Source organism: Lycium barbarum, chromosome 5 (assembly GCF_019175385.1).
Source record: "Lycium barbarum isolate Lr01 chromosome 5, ASM1917538v2, whole genome shotgun sequence".
Classification (NCBI taxonomy): domain Eukaryota; kingdom Viridiplantae; phylum Streptophyta; class Magnoliopsida; order Solanales; family Solanaceae; genus Lycium; species Lycium barbarum.
The window spans coordinates 3,636,452-3,659,346 of record NC_083341.1 but is presented as its reverse complement, the minus strand read 5'-3'; the positions used below and the strand labels follow the sequence as shown (position 1 = coordinate 3,659,346).

Below are 22,895 nucleotides of genomic sequence, written 5' to 3'. Positions count from 1 at the left end.
CCCTATACAGCACGAATCCGGATTTATCGGACTCCAATGCGGGATGGTCTTTAAATTTTCTTCTTTTGGGTGGTCTTTAAATTTTGTCCCTTATATTTGAAATCTTTAAATTTTACCCTTTGACTAAAATTCATGAGTTTCAGGTTCGAACCTCCACACAGTTAAAATTTTTAAAAAAAATCGCAAGGCAGAGTTTAAATTTCGCTATGCCCCCACCGGCATACACTTGTGAAGGAATTACCAAAGTTATGCCGGACCCGGCATACTTATGCCTTATGGGCAGACTTGGCATGAGTATGCCGGGTCCGGCATAACTTTGGTAATTTCTTCACAAGTTTATGCCGGGTCCAGCATAAAAGCATGCCCCCACCGGCATAAACTTGTTAAGGAATTACCAAAGTTATGTCGGACCCGGCATACTCATGCCAATTCTACCCATAAGGCATGAGTATGCCGGGTCCGGCATAAATTTGGTAATTCCTTAACAAGAGTATGTCGGGTCCGGCATACACGCGACCCAAACCTTGCCTTGCAAATTTTTTTTTAATTTATGCTTGAGCGGGAGTTCGAACTCAGAACCTCATGATTTCTGCGTGAACGCTCAGAGTTGCAATGCGAAGGGCAAAAATTAAAGACCAGCAATATGAGGGGCATAATTTAAAGACCACAAATATGAGGGCCAAAATTTAAAGACCACCCCAAAAGAAGGGCAATCCGCGCAAAAAAATGATGCGGGATGGGAAACATAAAAAACAAGGAAAATTGTTTAACTATTTGAATTTTTGTGTGATGTTTTGTATGTAAACTAAAAAATTTTACTGTAATAAAGACTAATATACTATCATAATGGTTCATACTTGTGTTCTCCGGCAATAATTGAGATCAAATTTACTTTCGTGATTGTATAAATGAACTAGATTTGCCTTTATTCATCACGAAACAAGTTTAATATCTAATGAAAATGTCTAGCTCCTAGCAATGCCACATACCCAATACGTGAGCCTGTGTTTATAGAGGGAAAATGCCATAACGCAAAATGAAAATGTAGTTCAATACCCCAATATTAACGTATCATTTTTTCCTCATAATACATCATGAGGTCATCCTTGACGATCGTCGTGCCTCCTCAAACAATAGGCAATACGCCAAAGTAAAACTCACGAAACTAGCAATCCTCCAGACCAGTTAGGCAAAGGCAATACACTGGAGTAATAACTCATGAGATTGCCCATTCTCCCAACCAATTAGGCCAACTATAAATTACTTCACAAATGTGTTTTATTTCAGAGTCTTGATATTTTAATTAAATTTAATATATATTTATCTAAAATAATAGTAAAGGCTCCTTCATTTCTTTAATAAAAATCAAGAGATGAAGAATCATTGTTTCATCATTTGAAAGCATTCCATGAATTTCACAATCAACAAATACAGAAAAGATACTTAACTAATATGACATGTCACACAATTAACACAATGGTTGCATATGAGTTATAAACATTTTATAAAGTTCAAGACTCAGCCTTTTAGTGTGATTTCATCATTTTAAGTCAAACCACAAAGCAAATCATGTAAACTTGTCATGCATGTTCATAAAATCTCTTTTGATACGTAGTTCAAAAGTGTGGAGTAATTTGAAAGCTTGTAAGTGTCACACCCCAAATCTAGAGAGGCGTGACCAGGTACCTAATGCCACATTCGGGCCGAGCGAAGCACTCTGAATCTGTGACTCTGGAGGGTAACCCTCAACTTATGCCAATAGGGCCTACCTGCACACAGACAATACCAACAAACCGGTAAGGCCACAATCTGGATATACTTAAACATTGGCTATCTCGTCTGAACTGGGCGCACACACCCCAAACATATATATACAACTGAGCAAGCCGTCGAGGCTGCTATAACCTTACTCAATCCACCATATCAAAATAGGCATACATAAGGACGGCAAGGTTGCAACACTGACATACTATATACATGACTCGTATGCAAGCCTCTAAGGAAAACATAAGTATAACATGGTCAGGACAGGGCCCTAGCCTACCCATCAAGACTGTAAATACAAAGAAAGACACCAAAAGACTTGGCAACTCCGAACAAAGGGAGTTCACTAATTAGCTGATACTAGATCCTGTCTACTGTGGATGTTTGACCGTCTGCCTATTTGTACTTGCAGGGATGAATGCAGCACCCTAGCAAAAGGGATGTTAGTAAGAAATAATGTATTGAGTATGTAAGGCAATAGATAAATGAAACTGAGACTGAACCGAAAACATAACAATCTGGAGGCTAAAGAATGCCCCGAACATCTCACCTGATCTGACTCATATGAAATGCAATATAATAATATCATATATCTCACTGACTAAGTGGCCAGACAACTGTAATATATATATATATATATATATATATATATATATATATATATATATATATATATATATGTGTGTGTGTGTGTGTGTGTGTAATATTACTGACCATCAGGCCAGCCAATATGTTTCACTGACCCGGAGGCCAGGCATGTCTATCTCACTGACCCGTGGCCAGCTGACCAAGTGGCCAGGCTAAAGAAAATGTGTGTGTGTATATATATATATATATATATATATATCATGTGTAAACTGACATTTATGAAGACGTCAACATGTCTCTTAGTAACTCTTCTACTAACAATGGACTAAGGAGCGGATAGGAATCCCTCGGAAGATACAATATCACATCTAGAAGTGTTACACCTCTATGACAGCTCTAAACAATAGTTCTCTTTCTTTAGGATTCGATAAACGCTTATTATCTACAGATCACGCCAAGAAAATAAAGGATAGCCATTACATACCTTAATCTCCTTGAATCCTCAATACCTCTTAAGCAGCCCACAAAACAATTCAATTTACAATAGCACAATGAGGCTCATGATTAATACCAAATAGAGATTACGTTAGTAACTCGTCTAAGCAAATTTGGGCAGCATCTCCCCTATATCATTGACTTCTCCAACTCTATCTATCATAAGAACAATCAGAACAACATCAACAATAATATATATAAGTCACCACAATTAAATCAGACCAAAACTAGTTCATAAATCCTTTCAAAAAAGCCCATATGCACCGCACCTTAATCTTTACTTTCTACTCTAAGTTTATACATATTTTTTCCATCAATCCCCTTCATAAATACCTAGACGTACATAACAATATCAAGCATGCCATATTCAAGTTGTTCTCTTCATTTTCCAACCACAACTATTCATAAATATAGCTTCCAACACAGTCCAACAAGAACAACAACACTTCATACCATTTCCAAGTGTTGAGTTGCAATTCTTTACTCAAACAACATAACCAACACCAAAATAACCTTAAGCACAACCAAGAAGATAATATACTCACCTTATACATCAACTACATCTCGAATCCTAAGCTTATTTAAGCTCTCAATCACCCTTGATGCCTTGATACCATTACAATACCATAAGAGAGCATATCCTTTTTTTACTTCAACTTTGATGTGGAATTATGGTGTAATCTTTTTGGCAACCCTTGAAACCCTTATAGAACCTTTAGGAGATTGTTTAGGAAGTATAGGGACTGATTTGAGGCTAAAATGACTTAAAATCAACATTCTACCCTCAAAGGTCGGCCATTGGCATAGTGGGTCCCAAAAGGGGCTGCCATTGCAGTTTCACAAAAATGCGAATATCTCTCTACTCCGATGTCGCATCGATGAACGGTTTAATGCGTTGGAAATTAGACTCGTCGCCCTTCAATTTGGTGTTTGGAACTCTCGTAACTCCAAGTATATTGGGAGAAAAGCACAATGACATTAGACCCAAATTTCAGCAAAATTTATGAACGTGACTTGCAATGCTTTTCGCCGACTTTTATTTTACAACTTTCTTGACTTCAAAACTTAACATACGAATAGTATATGATTTAAGTACCTTAAAACGCAACCTCCTTAGCATATTAAGCACTCCTAGTTTAACCCCGAAAGTACGGGTTATAACACATTTTGATTCGTTTAACCCTAAAACGTTATGGTACATGCTTAATTTTGTTAAAAGTCTTTCTTAACCTTATAGGGGTTCCATGGCCTCTCCGGACTTACGTTAGTTTACTTATGACACAAATGACTCGAAAATTTATGAGGTGTAACAGTAAGTTAGCGTAAAGCCCGGCATATTTCAAAGTCGTTATAAAATAGCTAAAAGTGTCGTTGTTCATCCCACGACACTCAACCACTTTAATTTACATATGTAAATTCATATTTATCAGCAATGCAACACAACATAGACAAATTCCTTATATATTAGGAGTTGTGATATTTTAAAGATGGGTCACATGTTAGCTTGCTCAAACATTACAATATAGGTTATACCATGCTCATATAATGTTTTCCTCAAATGTGATTATCCTTACCACGTAAGACGATAATTATATATTCGTTAGCACATTTTAAAGTATTAAGTTTAGCAATTATTTTTAGGAGCGTTATAACCTCAATCACTCTCCCCCCTCCCCGCCTCACCCCACCCCCACAACACTCACAAAAAAAAAACACACAATACTCAATATCAAATCGCCCAATTCAAACTGCCTCTCTCACATGTTTATTTGTACCACTTTCTTCAATCACCATTTCACCTCAACCAAATTACTATAAAATCACGCCTTAACCGCTATAATAGTGTTGCGAATTATTTAGGAGCTAAATTCTATATATTTATATTTTGCTTTAGAATTAGAACATTTAAATCTCGCCTTAAAAGAGAATTAATCTGAATTTTGTAATTTCTGAATAGGAGCACAAATAATGAAATAAAAATTATGGTTTTTTGTTTTTGTTTTTAGTCGAAACTCGAAAGAAATAATCCCATTAGGTTCTTAAGTTGGAACTCAATGCTTCCACAATCCACGTCACCTATCCGCGTGCTTCTGTCTACGCATCGATCCACGTTTAAAGCAACAGTTAATTTCCACCGTAGATAGGCACTTCATCAAACGGCTCCCAGCAAAGCAAAAATTTCATCCCCAAATTTCTCGAAACAAAAATTCAAATCCTACCGCCAAAAAACCCCAAATCCCCAAATTCGACCCCTTATAAAAAACTAACCCAGTCCCCATTTCATTTCCATCACAAATCAAAACAAATATTCACTCTTCTCATTTCAATTCTGCCTATCAAAAATGTCTGGCCGTGGGAAGGGAGGAAAGGGTTTAGGAAAGGGAGGAGCAAAACGACACCGTAAAGTTCTCAGGGATAACATTCAGGGAATAACTAAGCCAGCAATAAGGAGATTAGCGAGAAGAGGTGGAGTGAAGAGGATAAGTGGGTTGATATATGAGGAGACACGTGGCGTGCTGAAGATATTCTTGGAGAATGTGATACGTGATGCTGTTACGTACACTGAGCATGCTAGGAGAAAGACTGTTACTGCTATGGATGTTGTTTATTCCTTGAAGAGACAAGGCAGGACCCTTTACGGATTTGGTGGTTGATTGAAATATAGTTACTTGTTTACTTTTGGGTTAATGAAATGGGTTTATTAAGGGAAGTGGAGTCTAGGTGGTGTTTTAATTATAGTATCAGTAGATTAACTCTTGTAACTTGAGTAGTTTTTTGTTAATGAAATGGATCTCATTAGTACTTCAGATATTAATTCTTCTGTTTATCTTATATGAATTGTTCAATTATGAATTGTTTTTTGCTATGTTAAGAGCTTACTTCAGGATATATTTGGTGTTTTTGATATAATTTTGTTGTTTATGCATTGAAGAGACAAGGTAGGACCGTTTATGGGTTTGGTGGTTGATTTTTTTTTTAATTGTTTTTTGTTGGGTTAATGAAATTGGGTTATGTTAAGGGGATTGGGATCTAGGTGGTGTTTTAATTATAGTATTAGTAGATGAAGATTATGAGGTCATTGTAATTGATGAATTTGTGTTTAATTAAATAGATCTCATTAGTATTTTGGACACGGTTCTTCTGTTTTTTGTCTATGAATTGTTCAATTGTTTGTATTTTTTTTTTCCAGATATATTCTGGTTGTGATCTATTTAAGATATATTTTGTGATTCAAACTTGTTTCTTTTCCATTTGGCCTTTTTATACATATTAACTTCTAACAAGTCACAAACATATAGTAAAGGAGTTTAAAATAAAATAGCCAATTTCAACGTGTTAAAGCAATTTATGCTTAAGATCTGTAATTGCCTACACGGATTATAATTTTGACTATGAAGATAAATTCATCCTTCCATTTCATGTGCAAGAGCTTGTTAGAATTATGTGGAAACCTACTTGGAATAAATTGCACTTTTATTAGAAGCTCCACTAATGTTTGGTGTTTGCTGTGTGGTTGAGAGCTGTTTTGTGGAAGTAAAATTAATTTATTGATGTGTACAGATATACAAGTTTGAGCATTCACTTTTTTGGGATTGTAAATAAGTTTTTTTTCTTGTTGTTGTAAATCGCATAGATTACTGGTAAGAGGGAAAGAGTAGTTTTGTTGTCAGTAAATTTGTGCTATAAGTGACAGAAACAAACATTGAGTAGAAGCAGAAGTTTTCTATGTGCTCTTTAGTTTGATTTCTTCCAAGCTTCCTATCAAGTATTTAGGGTGTTCACGGTTCGGTTTGGATCGGTTTTTATTTAAAAAATAATCAAACCAATTAAGTTGATTATTCAAATTATCAAACCAAACTATATCGGTTTTTGTTGGTTTTTATCTGTTAAAATACAGTGTAGTCACTATTTGAAACTAAACTCATCTGAAATAGAAAACTGAATATTGCCACAAAAGCTTGCCACATCTTTACTAGTTATTACTTTTGTAAAAATAAAAACTTGCCACATCTTTACTATGGAAACATGCCAAAGCAGCTAATAGTACTAGTGACTCATTGGTCCATAGATATAATACTCCTTGTCAGAGCTTGCTATAAACATGGAAATATGCCAAAGTAATTTTTTTCAAAAGCATGGTCGAAGAGTATAAAAACATAATATAAATTGTAATTTTTCCATAAAAAAAATTAAAATACGCACACATATATATACAAATATAATTTTTAAAATATGTATATATAAAGTCGGTTTGGTTCGGTTTTTTTATACTTGAAACCAAAACCAAACCAAATATAGTCGGTTTTTAAATTTAAAAACCAAACCAAATAAATGTCGATTTTTTTTTACGATTTGGTTCAATTTTTTGTGTTCAGCCCTACAAGTATCTTTGACATGCAAAATTGTGCTAGTAAACTTTGTTATGAAATCATCTTCCTTGCTATGTTTACAGGGATGCATATATTTCATACGATAGAAGACCTAGTAATCTTGATGGATTTCGGAAAATGACCATAACATTGTTCTTGTGGTGCTTAAACAGCGTTTTCTGCAGCGTATGTTATTGTTACATTTGCCGTCTATTCGATTGAGAGAAAGTGAAGGCTCCTTAAATGTCCCTACCAGTCCCCTCTTGGTAAAGATTTTTTATTAAATTATAACGTCTAAAGTTGGTCACATCGGTTTTCCTGAATCTATAAAATGCAAATGCTTCTTAAGTACAAGGTGGCCAATGTAATTTAGGTTCTGATGGTGGTAAAAGAATGGGAATTGCTAAATTGCCACATCAATTTGACCCAAATTTGGCCACACTTATGTAAAAATCACCATAACCTCTATTATACAATTTTAAATTAAGATAAACCTTGAGAAGAAAAAATAGAAATGACATTAAGTAAGCATAAATTATTAAATTGACCTAAATAATCATATGAATTTATCCCATTTGGGCCATTGTGGCTAAAATAGTGTGACCAAAAGACCTTTTTCTAAAAGAATATGCAAGTCCTATTAGACCATGCTCAGAAGTAGCGGGTGATATAGAATGTCACAAAAATTGTTGTATTATGATCAAATGAACATAACCTTGAAGCTTTCGATATTTAATTAGACATGTCAACAGTTCAAACTTTACAGTCATGATTCACGAATCGCCTTTCACCAAGAGTGTCATCTGGGATACCATGAGTTATTAGATTTTTATACAGCAAGTTTAGTAGTAAGTATTAGTACAAGTATCAAATTGGATAGATTGGGAAGTAAATGGGTTTTTGATTTCTCATATCCTAGCAGGATATTTTCTAACAGAATAACACTTTAAGAAATGTAATCCTCATTATAAGTGATCAGTGTTTCTTCTTGTTCTCCATGATTTCTAGTGGCATATCTCAGTATCAACTCCACTAACACAAGTTCTAATTAGTACCTTTCTTGATTTTTAGTTCGTTACAATATTATTCTTTTTGAGAAAAAAAATTGAGTGTACATAGCACTCCATCAGTAGTGGAGACATGATTTTCATTTAGGATGTTCAGCATCTACTATGCGTGTATACAATATAGTTTTTTCTTGACCTTATATATATAATATGATATTCCGCAAAGAGAATTTAGATGAACCCTTTCGCTCCCCTAGCTTTGCCCTTGACTTCATGGACTTGGAGATTGTCGAATGGTTAATAGAAGATCTTTCGGTTTTCAATTTATGATATTTTGGTTAAGAATATAATTCCCCTACTAATTGAATGGAAAACTTGATACGAATGTTGCTAAACAAACCAAATGTATTACTCGCATCATGTTTTGTACATTAAAAACTAATACTACTAAGGATTGATTCAACATTTGAAATTCTAAAAATTAATATCGAACCACAGCTAAAAAAAGTACCACCTTCTTAAAAAGCTGTTTAATACTCTCCGTCCAAGTGTCACCTTAGACAAAAAAATTTGTCCCATAATAAGTGTCATCTTAGGAAACCAAGACATAAATTGACTAGTTTTTTCCAACTCTATCCTTAGACAAAAAATAGCAAGTTAAAGTAACATCTAAATGATGATTGAAAAAGTCACATAATAACTTGATATTGTTGGATTTTCAATGTCAAAAGGATTACTACTTGTGCATGTTCTAATCAAGAGAAAAAGGTAATTTATTTTTATTATATAAGGGTATTTTAGTTAACTTCACATTACATTATTGATTTCTTAATATGCGTGTTTTTGATTAAGATAACACTTATTATGGGACGGAAAGAGTATTCTCCGAGCATAATGTTTTTTGTTGTTGAATACTACTCCATATACTGCATATTTCACGAATTAAATAGTACAGTAGTAATTACATCTAGCACAAATAGGCGGGAAGCACAATATTTTAGCTGATGGTTACATGTGACAACCAGCAAACAGCGGAGTATTAAAAATAATTGCCACGTCATCAATCCGCTTAGAATACACAAACAACATTATCAGCCGATTGCTAATTGATCGACGGTCCACAATGAGCTAAAACAATGCACACAGATCGCAATCTGAAACCGTCCATTAAAATTTCATAAAATTCAATCAACCGCCAAAATCATCCACCCTAAAATTCAAAAGCCCCTCCAAATTTTCCATTATATAAACTCCCACCCCTCCACATTTCCTTTCACCATCACTTCAAATCCTAGGAACTCAATCTTTCTCAAATCAATTCATCAAAAAAATGTCTGGACGTGGTAAGGGAGGCAAAGGTTTAGGAAAAGGAGGAGCAAAACGACACCGTAAAGTTCTCAGGGATAACATTCAAGGAATAACTAAGCCAGCAATAAGGAGATTAGCGAGAAGAGGTGGAGTTAAGAGAATAAGTGGGTTGATATATGAGGAGACACGTGGCGTGTTGAAGATATTCTTGGAGAATGTGATACGTGATGCTGTTACGTACACTGAGCATGCTAGGAGAAAGACTGTTACTGCTATGGATGTTGTTTATTCCTTGAAGAGACAGGGAAGGACACTTTATGGGTTTGGCGGTTAATTTTGCTGTGTTTCTAAGTTGTTTCTATTGTTGGGTCAATGAATCGAGATGGTGTTTTGCTTATAATATTATGTAGGTGAAGATTGTGAGATCATTGTAATTGGTGGATTTGTGTTTAATGAAATGGATCTCATTAGTATATCAGATGTAATTCTTCTGTTTATCTTCTACATCTTATGTCCTAATTTATGATATACGATTCAGATTTTGAAAGTCAAATTTCTTTAGATTGTCATTTTGGATATACAATAAGTTATTTTGAAAAATGATTTATTTATTGAGAAATTACATTAAAAGTACTATTATGAGTCATAATAATTAATAATTTAAAATATTTAAATAACATATGAGTAAGTCGTGGTAATTTTTTTTTCTTATTTGACTCTTGAAATTTGAATTGTATCATATAAATTGGGATAGAAGGAGAGTTCACTTCCTCTAGCTTGTGTTTTTAATAGGTTAAGAGTATGAGGTCATTGTAATTGATGAGATTGTGTTAATGGAATGAATCTCATTAGTATCTCATTACAACAATAACAACCTAGTGAAATCCCACTCATTAGTTAATGAAATAGGGTTTTGTTAAGGGGATTGGTATCTTGGTGGTGTTTTAATTATAGTATTAGTAGACGAAGATTATGAGGTCATTGTAATTGATGAATTTGTCTTTAATGAAATGGATCTCATTAGTATTTCAGATATAATTCTTCTGTGTATCTTCGATGATTTATTCAATTGCTTGTGTCTTAAAGAGCTTTACTTCCAGATATATTTGGTTATTTGTTTGTTAAAGAAAATATATAAATCTGTTGTTTATCTACTGTAATGGATGTTGTTTATGCTCTGAAGAGACGAGGCAAGACCCGTTATTATTGGGTTACTGAAATGTGTTTATTCTGGTGATTTGAATCTAGTTGGTATTTACTTATATTTATCTGTAGATGAAGATTATGAGGTCATTGTAATGGATGAATTTGTTTTAATGGAATTGATCTCATTAGTATTTCAGATATAATTTATGTATTTTTTACTTCTTTTGAATTGGTCAATTGATTGTGCTTTGTTATTTTAAGAGCTAATTTCCTATTTACACTTGTTCATTGGTATTTTTCAGATATAATTCTGGGTTTTAGTTGTGATTGCTATTTGAAACCTCTTTATAATTTGTGATTTAAAATGGTTTTTTACCAATTGGCCGTGTCGTATATGGACTTCAGATTAGTCACTAGCACTACAGCAAATAAGCTTAAAATTGTAGACCTAATTCATCAACGTGTTAAATGTATTAATGACTTAATCAGTAATGATTGCATAAATTATAGGAGTATGAAGAGTGTAAACTCAAAGTTCAAGACCTTGTAAGAAATTATGTGGAAACCTTCTAGTTGTAAATGTTTTTCTATTCTGTTATTAGAAGCTTTATGGTGTTGCTATATGGCTGTAAGCTGTTATTTTGGAAATCAAGTTTATTTGTTGATGTTTACACAAGCGGACATCTCAACTTGTCTCTACTTTGTAAGTTGAACTCTCCAACTTACAAATTGATCATCTAGACATATCCAAAATTTATGTGCCATGTTAGCATTTGTGTTCACGTGTTCAACTTTATACAAGTTGAGGTGACTACTTGTGCACATTCAAACTGGAGGGCGTACGTTTGAGGGCCTGTTCATGTTGCAGTAGGAAGCTCTTCCACTATCTTACAGTTTGATTTTCTTGTCAGGCTTCCTGTCAAGTATCTTTGACATGCAAATTGTGCTAGTAAACTTTGTTATGAAATTATCTTCTTTCAGACGAACATATACAGCTGAAGTTTTCAATATTATTTCAGAAGAATGCTAGACTTGGGAAGGTTCCGTCCTTGCAAACAAAGCCAGGTAGGGGCGGCTCAAGCAATTTGGTGGCCTAAAGCCAAACTGCAATATGAGGCCTTAATTTATTTTGTCACTTATTTCAATGACAAACGTAGATGACCCAAAAAGATCTATATTCAAAGGTAATGTAAGGATCTATATGAGTTATTCGTATTACCTAGTTTTTTATTTCAACACTAATATCGATCATAATTTCAAAAAGTTTCCTTTTTATACTTGTTTCATCCCAACATACTTGTCATATTTCGTTTCTAAAGAGTCAAATTGTATACATTTTGATCAATATTTTTAAGATGTATTTTTAGAAAAATTACTACTTACAATACTTTTTCGTATAACTTTTGAATATCTAACTTTTAATATATTGAATTAATCAAATCTAATTTAGCTTTGAATTTGAATCAAATTGACTCTTTGAGAAGTGAAAATACCAATTATTTTGGAATGGAGGGAGTAAATATTTCATAGTTTATACACTATACTTTAAAAAAAAAAAAAAACTTATATGGGGTCCCAATTATGGGGGCCTAAAGCAATGGCCTTATAGGCCTTACCCTCTAGCCGGCCCTGATTATTACTATAATCCGTTGAATTTGGAAAAGCTTTGAAATTTAACTTGAAACTGTAATATAATTTGGACGTAGGAACCTTGGAAGTTTGTTTAGTTGTGCTATTAATCTGGATTGGAAAAGTTTCTTGGACTTATGATTCAAATTATTTTCCTACCAGGATTGGGATTTGCTATTTTCCTTAGGAAAAGACCATGAAGTTTATTTTTGGAATTAAACTTCTATCCCAAGTAATTCTAATCCTTAATCAAATAGAAAAAGGTTTATAGGTGATGTTACAAGTAATTCTAATCCTTAACCAAATAGGAAAAAGTTTTATAGCTGATGTTATATAAAGGGTTCCATGGCAAGTATTATAATGTACTACACCAAACCAAGACTTCATAGTGTAAGAAATTCTGGATTTAAGACTCTTGTTACCAGACACAAACTTGGAAGAACACTTTGAATATGACGCCTGAGTTTCAAAAGAACACCATGTACGTGCCAACAGAGCTCGAAAATGGAGACGTTAAAGAAAACTTCGATGATGATGGACGGGAAAAAAGAACAGGGACTTTATTGACTGCGAGTGCACATATTATTACTGCTGTGATTGGTTCTGGAGTGCTATCTCTAGCATGGGCAATAGCTCAATTAGGATGGGTGGTTGGTCCTGTTGTTCTCTTTGCTTTTTCGTTCATCACTTCACTTCTACACTTCTTGCTGATTGTTACCGCTCTCCGGGGCCTGTTTCTGGCGAGAGAAACTATACTTACATGGACGTTGTCCGATCTCACTTAGGAGGTGTGAAGGTGACACTCTGTGGAATTGCACAATATGCTAACGTCGTCGGAGTTGCCATTGGATACACAATAACAGCATCTATAAGTATGGTGGCGGTAAAGAGGTCAAACTGTTTTCACAAAAATGGCCACGAAGCTAGCTGCTCAATTGACAACTATCAATACATGATCATATTTGCAGTGATTCAAATAATTCTTAGCCAAATACCAAACTTCCACAAGTTGTCATGGCTTTCAATTCTTGCTGCTGTTATGTCTTTTGCTTACGCTTCTATTGGTCTTGGTCTCTCCATAGCGAAAGTTGTGGGTGTGGGGCACCATGTAAAGACAAGCCTAACAGGGGTGGTAGTTGGGGTGGATGTATCTGAATCAGAGAAAGTATGGAAAAGCTTCCAAGCCATTGGAGATATTGCATTTGCCTATGCTTATTCCACCGTTCTCATTGAAATACAGGATACACTTAGATCATCACCACTAGAAAGCAAGGTAATGAAGAGAGCATCACTAGCTGGAGTTTCCACCACAACCTTGTTCTATATAATATGTGGTACCATTGGCTATGCAGCCTTTGGAAACAAAGCTCCAGGAAATTTCCTCACTGGTTTTGGTTTCTATGAACCCTTTTGGCTTATTGACTTCGCCAACGTCTGCATTGCCATCCACCTTATCGGAGCTTACCAGGTTTTCTGCCAACCTTTATATGGATTTGTGGAGGCTCGATGCAGCCAGCGATGGCCAGACAACAAATTCATCAACTCTGAACATGTTGTGCAAGTTCCATGCTGTGGCGCTTGCAACGTCAACTTGTTCAGGTTGGTGTGGAGAACAACATATGTTGTAGTTACAACCGTGGTTGCCATGATATTCCCCTTCTTCAATGACTTCTTGGGTTTAATCGGGGCAGCATCGTTCTATCCATTAACTGTCTACTTCCCAATAGAGATGCACATTGCCCAGAGAAAGATACCGAAGTATTCTTTCAAATGGCTATGGCTGAAAATACTGAGCTGGACTTGCCTCATCGTATCACTTGTTGCAGCTGCTGGATCTATCAAGGGTCTTGCCACTGATGTCAAGCATTACAAGCCTTTCTCAACACAACAATAAGTTCTTAGAGCTGTTCAAATCAAATATGTAATGTTTTCAACAAGAAGTGTAACCCAAGCTGATTGGTTGTATTTTATGCTTTCCTTTGAGTATTTAGACTCTAGTTTTTAAATGTTGTTGAGCAGACTTATCGGGATTCCTGAGAATTGACTGAATATACAGCTTTAGTGGCATATGAATGAATATTGTTGATAATCTGCTTCTGCCTTCGATGAACAAAATTTAGAAGATCGAAGTTGCATGGCTAGAAGATAGTCCTTGCAATATTATGTTCCCATCTATTTAGTATTGAAACCTGAAAGTTTGAGCACGAATCTGATTTGTATTTTGTTTGTTTCGTTTCTTTATCCATCATTTGGATTTCTATTATAAGAGAGCAGTTTTAGATATCCTTTATGTAGTGGGTCTTCAAAGGGTGTCTTAACTGTCAAATAGCACAGATGCAGAATTAGATTCATTGAGATCCCTTACTAGTTCAATTGACTGATCAGTTTATTTTCACGAGTAATATAAGTTTTGTGAGAGCACGAAACAGTAAGCTTGTTTGTTTCAACCTTCTTGTTTCTGACTTGGCACTTCGTTTACTCCTTTTATGTTCCAGCCAGCATTGTTATATATTGTTACAGCTGTAATTGGATTTTTGGTAGTGCACTGCATTTGGAACGGGGATGTTAAGCCAGTAAAATTTTCATTTAACAATCTATAATTTCCTCACTCTATTTGCTTCTGTCTTACTGTTTATGGGCCATGAATGTTTGTTTATTCTTTACTCCAAATTATTGTGTACCACAGGGGATTATAGATATTTGAATTCAGTCCTTGGTGTTTCAGTCAAAATAATAATACTCTAGTAGGTTAGTTTTGACTTACCTAGAACCACAATCAGAAATTGAAGAGTGAGTGCATTATTTCAAATAACTATATAGAAGGAAGCAACGAACCGACCTTCTGTTTCACTTTCCTGAAATCGAGCATGTGCAAGGACTTCAACTTGTGGATGACATAAAGGCGATAATTGAGTTTCTTTTCATTATTATTATAAAGCAGAATAAGGAAATGCAGCTTCAGGAGAGATGCATGCGGATCAATTTCTACCAAATTTGTAAGTCTGTTGCTTATAAGAACCAAAGTATGGAACTCCGCCAGAAACTCCTGGAAATAAAGTCATAGGATGACCTGCAAGGAGTTTTTAACTTAAATTGTTCCCCCTGTGCATTTGTCATCCTATTTTCTTCTTTGTTTTCATAATATGCTAGTAGACTAAGGAATTAATACCGCGAGCTGATTTTAAGGGGTATATGTTGTATCAATGTGTAAACTTTTGTTTCATTCCTTTTGGAGTTGTGAATTCAGGATTTGTGGATATGTTTGCATATAATGGTTTTAGGAAGTTCAGTTTCCTTTTTTTTTTTTTTTTTTTCAATTCAATATGAGTTATGTGTATGGGTGGAGCAGAACGACACCGTAAAGTTCTCTGGGATAACATTCAGGGAATCACCAAGCCGGCGATTATGAGGTTGGCGAGAATAAGTGGAGTGAAGAGAATCAGGGGGCTGATTTATGAAGAGACAAAAGGGGTTTGGAAGATATTTTGGAGAATGTGATTCGTGATGCTGTGACATATACTGAGCACACTAGGAGAAAAACTGTGAAGTGTATTATCAGTAGAGGAAAGCTTATGAGGTCACTGTAACTGAGTAGTTTTGTTAATGAAATGGATCTCATTAGTATTTCAGATATGGTTCTTCTGTTTATTTTCTATGAATGGTCCAATTGTTTGTTTTGCTAGTACTTTAAGAGCTCACTTCCCATTTATACGCTGGTGTTTGTCTGTATTATGAAATGCCTTCTATTTCCTCCCTTGGTTCTGTGAATGGTTAAATTGGTTGGGGTTTTAGTTAGCTATATTAGTGTCTATTATTGGTGATTCAATGTTGTTTGACTCGTTATATATGGACTTCTAACTGCAACTGGTCATAAACATACAGCAAAGAAGTTTAAAACTGTAGACCTAATTCATCAATATGTTAAGTAATTAATGAATTAAATATGAAATGATTACAAAAATTATACTTTGTTATGAAGAGTATAAACTCAAAGTTGTTTGGTATTTTCCACGTGGATGTGAACTGTTTGTCTTGACGTAAACTATATTTGTTCATGTTTACATATATGCAAGTTTGGACATTGACATTTCTGCGATACTGCTATACCGGAAGCTCTTCCACATCATTTTTCAGACTTGTAATTATGCTTGTAAACTTTGGTATGAAATCGTCATCCTTGCTAAGTTTTCAGGTCAGCATATATTACATAATCCGATTATTTGAAGGCCTGGTCATCTTTATAAATTTCGTCGAAATGACCAATACCATGACAACATACACTGTGCTGATTAGAGGCATCACACTGAAGGACGAGGGCATAAAATGTGATTCGACTACTGGGACTAATTATATTTTTATAAAACAAGTTTAGTAAGTATTATTAGTACAATTATCAAATTGGATAAGATTGGGAAGTAAATGGGTTGTTGATTTCTCATATCCTAGCAGGGTATTTTCTAAAAGACGAACTCTTAAGAAATGGAATCTTGTGATGAGTGATCAGCTTTTTCTTCTTGTTCTCAATGATTTCTAGTGGCCTATCTCAGTATCAACTCCGCTAACACAGGTTTTAGGTAGTAGCTTTCTTCTTTTTATTTCGTTACAATTTTATTCTTTTTGAGGAGGAAAAAAAAAAAAAAAAAACCGAGTTCGAATCGGACTCAATTAGTAATGGAGGCATGATTTTCATTTAGAAGCCTCAATATCTATTATGCATACTAAAACTCAAATCCGAGCACTTCAACTAAATCATTTCGCAATAAAAAGGGAAACATGTGGCAATTGCATACCGATGAGACATGATTAACCCCAACTATTAACGGAGGGCAAAATCATGCTATTATGCATAGTTCAAGGGCAACTTTGACTATTGCCATTTTATCTATTTATTGGACAATTCTTTTGATCATTGACGACTTACCTACTTAAAAATTATTATAAAACATTCTTAAGAAAAAATTATAACTGTGACATACGAGTCAACTCGTGTGTAAGTCGACTATTTCATCAGGCACCTACTATAGAAAAACATTACCTATATATACATTCTATCTCGGAATAAACCATACACACTACCCATAACCACAGAATATGCAGAAAGGGAAAGAAATGGTGAAATAAAGGAGATTCTATTATGTCAAGATAGTAAGAGAAACATAAGATTAGAGCAGAGGTATTATATTGCAACCTCTCATAGAGCTCATACAGCTGTTAACCCAAAGAAGCCTAGATAAGTCACAGAATCAGCTCTCAGAGGCGATGGTTATCCGATGGCTCGGGGTTCTCCTTAAGCTTCTGTTAGTTTTCTTGCAGATATATATACATGGTGACCGTTGGACGTTGCTGAACTGAGTTTAAAGACTTGGTGCCATGGTACATTTTGACTTTTCACCAGCCCATTAGTGTTTTTTTCACTCTATCCACGATTTCGGTTCTAGCTCGCCTGCTGGCTAACGGATACTCTGGCCTTTCATCCAAACGGAACCTATAAACTTCCCACTGCCGCTCTGCTGTTGAATGCCTTGCAATTGCAGCCTGCAAAAACGTGTATCGTTTAGAGCTATGGAAGCAAAAACGTGTACTGAGGAGAAATTGAGCATACGGCTACTTACAGAGAAAATACAGATCCCGAGCTTTTTTAAGGCAAATGTGACATCATAGAAAACACGTGGCCTTCCCTTTCCAGATAACTCAACAGGATTGGCAACCAGTAGTTCTGTATCTGGGCCACGACTAGCAACAGTGACTCGAAGTGGATGAAGCATCTCTTCCTTCAAGCGAGAACACAAATATTTTATATTCTCATCATCGATAATCTTTTTCCCATCTGTTCTCTGGATAAATAGGTCTATAGTGCGATAATCCTTGGCGGTAGACTGGATTCTTCCAAAAGCAATCTAGACGTCAAAGTAACAAGCACATATGTATTAATGTTTGAATTAAGACAATGCGAGAGGCACTTCCGAACTAAAAGCACCAATGAACACGTGAAGTATAGATGATCACATTCATTCGATAGTCCCAACCTTCTTTTTTCCCTTTGTTGACAATTTAGACAAGTACTCCAGCTCAAATAAGATGCTCCCTCTATCCCAATTGATGCGAAGGTGTTTGACTAGATATGAAGTTAGGTAAGCTGTACATCCTAACCTCCCCAGACCCCACTTGTGGGACTACACTGGGTATGTTGTTGTTGTGTTTGACTAGGACGAAGTTTATGAATAAAAAGGAAGACTTTTGAAACTTGTGATCTAAAATTAGCCATAGATATTTATGTGGCTATAAATCATCTCATTACGATAAATTAGAAGCTTAAAGTCAAATTGTTACTAAATATAGAAATGAGTTCTTTTTTGGACTGACTAAAAAGGAAAGAAGCCACATACATTGGGAGGGAGGGAGTAGTAGACTTCTTATTCTTTTTGATACTTGTGGTGTTTGTACCAGCTTGTGCGCACCTTGACTAATTCCCTTCCCACCAACATAGGTACCGGGTAACTCAATCGACCAAGGCTTGGATAGATTTGGACAGATGGGAAGGAATCACACAGTGTTTGTAATTAATAGACCCCTTTAACACATAATATTTCACAAGACAGAAAATTTAAGATCCATCTCCACATCGAAAGTGTTTTGCTCACAACACAAATTGATTCCAGCGAACGGGCATTCATTAAGTAAATATATGTTTACCTGAATATCACAGTCCTTTGAAGTCCTCAAAATGTCATAGATGAGGCCCTTTTGATCAACACATTGTATTTGAAGCAACGTATGGGCGGGGCTCAATAAGTTATCCACAGTGATGGTTGCCTTCTTTAATTTTGCCGTATCAGAAGCAGATGACATGGGAACTGCTTCCTTGGACAATTCACAACTAAACAATTCTTCTGCAACTTCTTGTGGAAGAGAAGGACATCCTTGCTGAACTTCACATTCAGTCCCCGACAACTGAAGTTCACAGCTAATGCAATATTCTCCCAAAACATCGCTTAGATGTTCACATGTCTCATCTCGTCTATGTTTTGTGTGCAGCAAGTCCCTGATATGAAGAATAGCAAGCACAAATGTAAAAATATTACCATATAACAGTCAAATTAGTGATAACCTTTAATTCTTAGTTTTTTTCTCATCTGATCAGAGAAGATGAATATCATCCAACCACAGTAGTTTTCTCATCTGATCAGAGAAGATGAATATCACCCAAGCACATTAGTAATGGTCCAATGGGCAACGGTTAAATCATACGGTGGAAATGAGGTTTGAATTGCTAAAAGGATCAACAACAGACATTGTAGTATTCTACAACAAACACGTGAATATTGGCGAAGAGTCGCAGCATAACTTAGGCTACAATATCAAGCATTCCGTTCCCAGTCAACTGTTTGGTTTACCAGTCAATAGAGGCTTGCGAAAATGAATAAAATACTTCCGATAATTAGAAGGAAAAGAAAGATTTATTTAACAACTACTTTGGCTGAAAATATTGCATAACCCGGTGAATATATTTGATGCTAAAGGAACAAAAGACCAACCAATCAACTAAGCTTCAATCTCAAACTAGTTGGGGTCGGCTATATGATTCCTCTATATCGAGTTGCTCTATAGGGGCAAGAAAAAATTACTACTACATTTTCGTAGAGAATTCACTAAAGGGTATCCGCGTTTGTCGTTAACATTTAAGATCTTACAGTGTTGGTTCGATATACAAGTGTAAGGACACATAATGCTTTGAAATTGAGTTTGATATCATAGTTTTACCTTAATGGCTGTTGGGTTTAGTTAATTCTGGTCAGTTTAAAAACGACTTTTTTCAATCTAATAGCCGGATAAGTGCATAAGTGGATTCAGAATTTAAACTTAAAAGGGTTCAACTTTTAAGATTCTTAGCATTGTACTCATTGCACTATTAAAATTATGGTTCAGACCCAATATATGTTAAGATTTTAGTAGGTTTTTACATATACATTTAAACTCCGTGTAGTTATGTATTCACATGAACCCGTAACCAAAAGGGCTACATCCATCTCTGGATCACTGTGACTCTCGTTCGACCATCACAGATGTTATCATCTTATGGCATTAGCAGCATCGATAAAGATGCAGCAAGGCCATAGAAAAAACAATCTTACACTAAATAGAGCACCATAAGCCAATTAGGTTAAAGATCAAACGCGGCGTAAACCTGTTGAGAACTTCAAGAGACTTACATGCCATCTGTTATGAAGAAGAGATCCAAAACTTTGTCGTCTGGTGTTGTCATAACTTTTACTCTTTGAATTGTTAGCTCAAGCTCGCAAAGGATCTTAGTAATATCTAAAAAGCAAAAATAACCACATGAGAACTTTACAAAGCCATGTGCGAGTGAAAAAAGCAAAAAGAGTTAAGAGCCCGTTTGGATTGGCTTATAAGTTGCTTATAAGCTGTTTTCAGCTTTTTTGAGTGTTTGGCTGGCCAGCTTAAAGTCATTTTGTACTTAAAATAAGCTCAAAAAAATAATTGAGCCCATTTGACTTAGCTTATCTAAAGCAGCTTATAAGCTGAAAACAACTTATAAGCCAAAAAAATAAGTTAGACTATCCCAACTTATTTTTTTTAGCTTATAAGCTGCAAACAGCTTATGGGCATAAGCCCATCCAAACAGACTCTTAGACGCATTATACTTACCATGTAGCAACCCTTTCCTGTCTAGGCAAAACACCTTCAATAGGTAAACTGTAGGAGGTGGAGAAGCGGTAGATTGTTGACTTAGGTAAAATGAAATCATGCATGAGGGGCATGTAGACACAAGCCTATTTTTCAAGCTTCCCCAATCAACCTTTAGTGAGCTTGGACGTGGGACAACCCATAGTACTATGTAACACCATTTCCCATCGGTGGCAAAATCTGCATTAATTTATTCATCATGAAGGCGTTAATTTCAATGACGGCAAATAATGGAACTAACACACATTCCATCAGGAAAATGCAAGAACTTGAAAACACATAAGTTGGAAGCAAGCAACGCGATGGTTCATTAATCTTTTTTTTCCCTTTCCTCTCCCACTAACAGCTTTAGCTTAACACTGAGTACTAAACAAAGATAGGCAAACAAGAAGATCAAAGCTTATCCATTAACATATTTTCAACTTTCTGTTAATAGTACAGAAGATTAACAACCTAAATCCAAAATTTACACAAAAAGCACCAACTTTTAGCCACCATTTCAACACATTGAAATACCTTGCTATTACCAGGGGCGGAGATAGAAGCCCAGATACAGGTTCGTCCGAATCCAGTAACCTTTGCTCAAACAGTATATTTGTATTAAAAAAATTCATAAAATATGTACATAACATAAAATTTGTACTTGAAATCTCTCGTTCTAAAATTCAGAACCCATAAAGTTGAAATCTTGGCTCCGCCCTCCTGCAATTACAACATATAACATACATACAAATCATAAATACGTACACATTAAATTAGAACCCATTTATTAATCCTTAAAATCCTCGTTCTAAAATTCAGAACCCATAAAGTTGAAATCTTGGCTCCGCCCTCGTGCTATTACAACATATAACACACATACAAAATTACAAATCAACCACAAACCATCAACTTATCAAGCAAATACATTCCATATAACCAAAACAAGATCATTAAAAACCAAAAAAAAAGGGCCAACAAATTCAAAACAAAAAAGATAGATCTAAAAATAAATAAAAAAATAGAAAATTATAATAATTGTTTACCTCCACGAGTAACATAAAGTCCAAATTCAAGAACAATTCTACATAAATCACATCCAAGGCCAGTTTTATCGGGGCAATTTATGGTTATAACAGTCGGGTCACCCGTTTTCACAGCATGTTCAATCAAAACGACATCGTCCCATGCAATACCCATTTTGACCCGACTGGATTTTTTTTCCGGTACCGGAATTTTGAGAAAATTTATCCGGGCGAATACATAATATAAGAAACCTTGAGGGGGTTTTTAAGAAAAAAATCGCCGCCCCCTGTTCCGTAAACAAATTCGATGGTTTTAGTTATATTTCAGTGATGTTATAATTGTTGCTGTTGAAGATGTTGTTTGAAAATGGGACCCACAGACACATCGTATACACGTCAGATGTGTTTTGGCTTTTTTCACTAGCAAATAAAATAATTTTGTAGTTTTTTTGGTGGAACGAACAAGAATTGTGAGATTTAGAGCCCGTTTGAATTAGTTGAAAAAAAAAAGTGACTTTTAAATGTTTAAAGTATTTTTTTAAGTGTTAAAAGTTATTTTAAAATAAACAGTTATGTGTTTGGATAAAAGTACTTAAAGGGTTTTAGAAGTAAGGATAGTATTGGAATTAACAGAAATTATAAGAGATAAACGGGTTAAGTTGTTGGTCAAACCAAAATGGTTATTAAGCAAAAAAAAAAAAAAATGAGGTTGAACAACTTCTTGATTTTGACTTATTTTAAGCAGTTTTCTATTTTACCAAATACTCAAATAAGTTAAAAATGACTTATAAGCTGGTTTGAGCACCTTATAAGCCAATCCAAACGGGCTCTTACTCGGTATCTAGTACTCCCTCCGTCTGTCTTACTTTTTTTTTTTG

The 22,895-nt window shown here is 35.1% G+C and overlaps 3 protein-coding genes and 1 pseudogene across 3 annotated transcripts; 3 read left to right on the top strand and 1 right to left on the bottom strand.

The window, feature by feature from the left end:
* Positions 1-5,123: 5,123 nt before the first annotated feature.
* LOC132640182 (histone H4-like) lies at positions 5,124-5,656 on the top strand. The gene has a single exon (XM_060356663.1). The coding sequence runs from the start codon at positions 5,190-5,192 to the stop codon at positions 5,499-5,501; it is 312 nt and encodes a 103-aa protein (XP_060212646.1). The 5' UTR covers positions 5,124-5,189; the 3' UTR covers positions 5,502-5,656.
* A 3,836-nt stretch (positions 5,657-9,492) lies between these two features.
* On the top strand, positions 9,493-10,010 carry LOC132640183 (histone H4-like). Its single transcript, XM_060356664.1, has one exon. The coding sequence runs from the start codon at positions 9,555-9,557 to the stop codon at positions 9,864-9,866; it is 312 nt and encodes a 103-aa protein (XP_060212647.1). The 5' UTR covers positions 9,493-9,554; the 3' UTR covers positions 9,867-10,010.
* Positions 10,011-11,811: 1,801 nt separating this feature from the next.
* Positions 11,812-14,490, top strand: LOC132642204 (amino acid permease 6-like; annotated as a pseudogene).
* A 2,838-nt stretch (positions 14,491-17,328) lies between these two features.
* LOC132640181 (ACT domain-containing protein ACR9) lies at positions 17,329-22,324 on the bottom strand. Its single transcript, XM_060356662.1, has 6 exons — positions 22,039-22,324; positions 20,975-21,193; positions 20,518-20,623; positions 19,001-19,349; positions 17,920-18,204; positions 17,329-17,842 (listed from the first exon to the last, which is right to left on the bottom strand). Exons 1-6 carry the CDS (start codon positions 22,190-22,192, stop codon positions 17,696-17,698), a joined length of 1,260 nt encoding a protein of 419 aa, XP_060212645.1. The 5' UTR covers positions 22,193-22,324; the 3' UTR covers positions 17,329-17,695.
* Between the last annotated feature and the right edge of the window lie 571 nt (positions 22,325-22,895).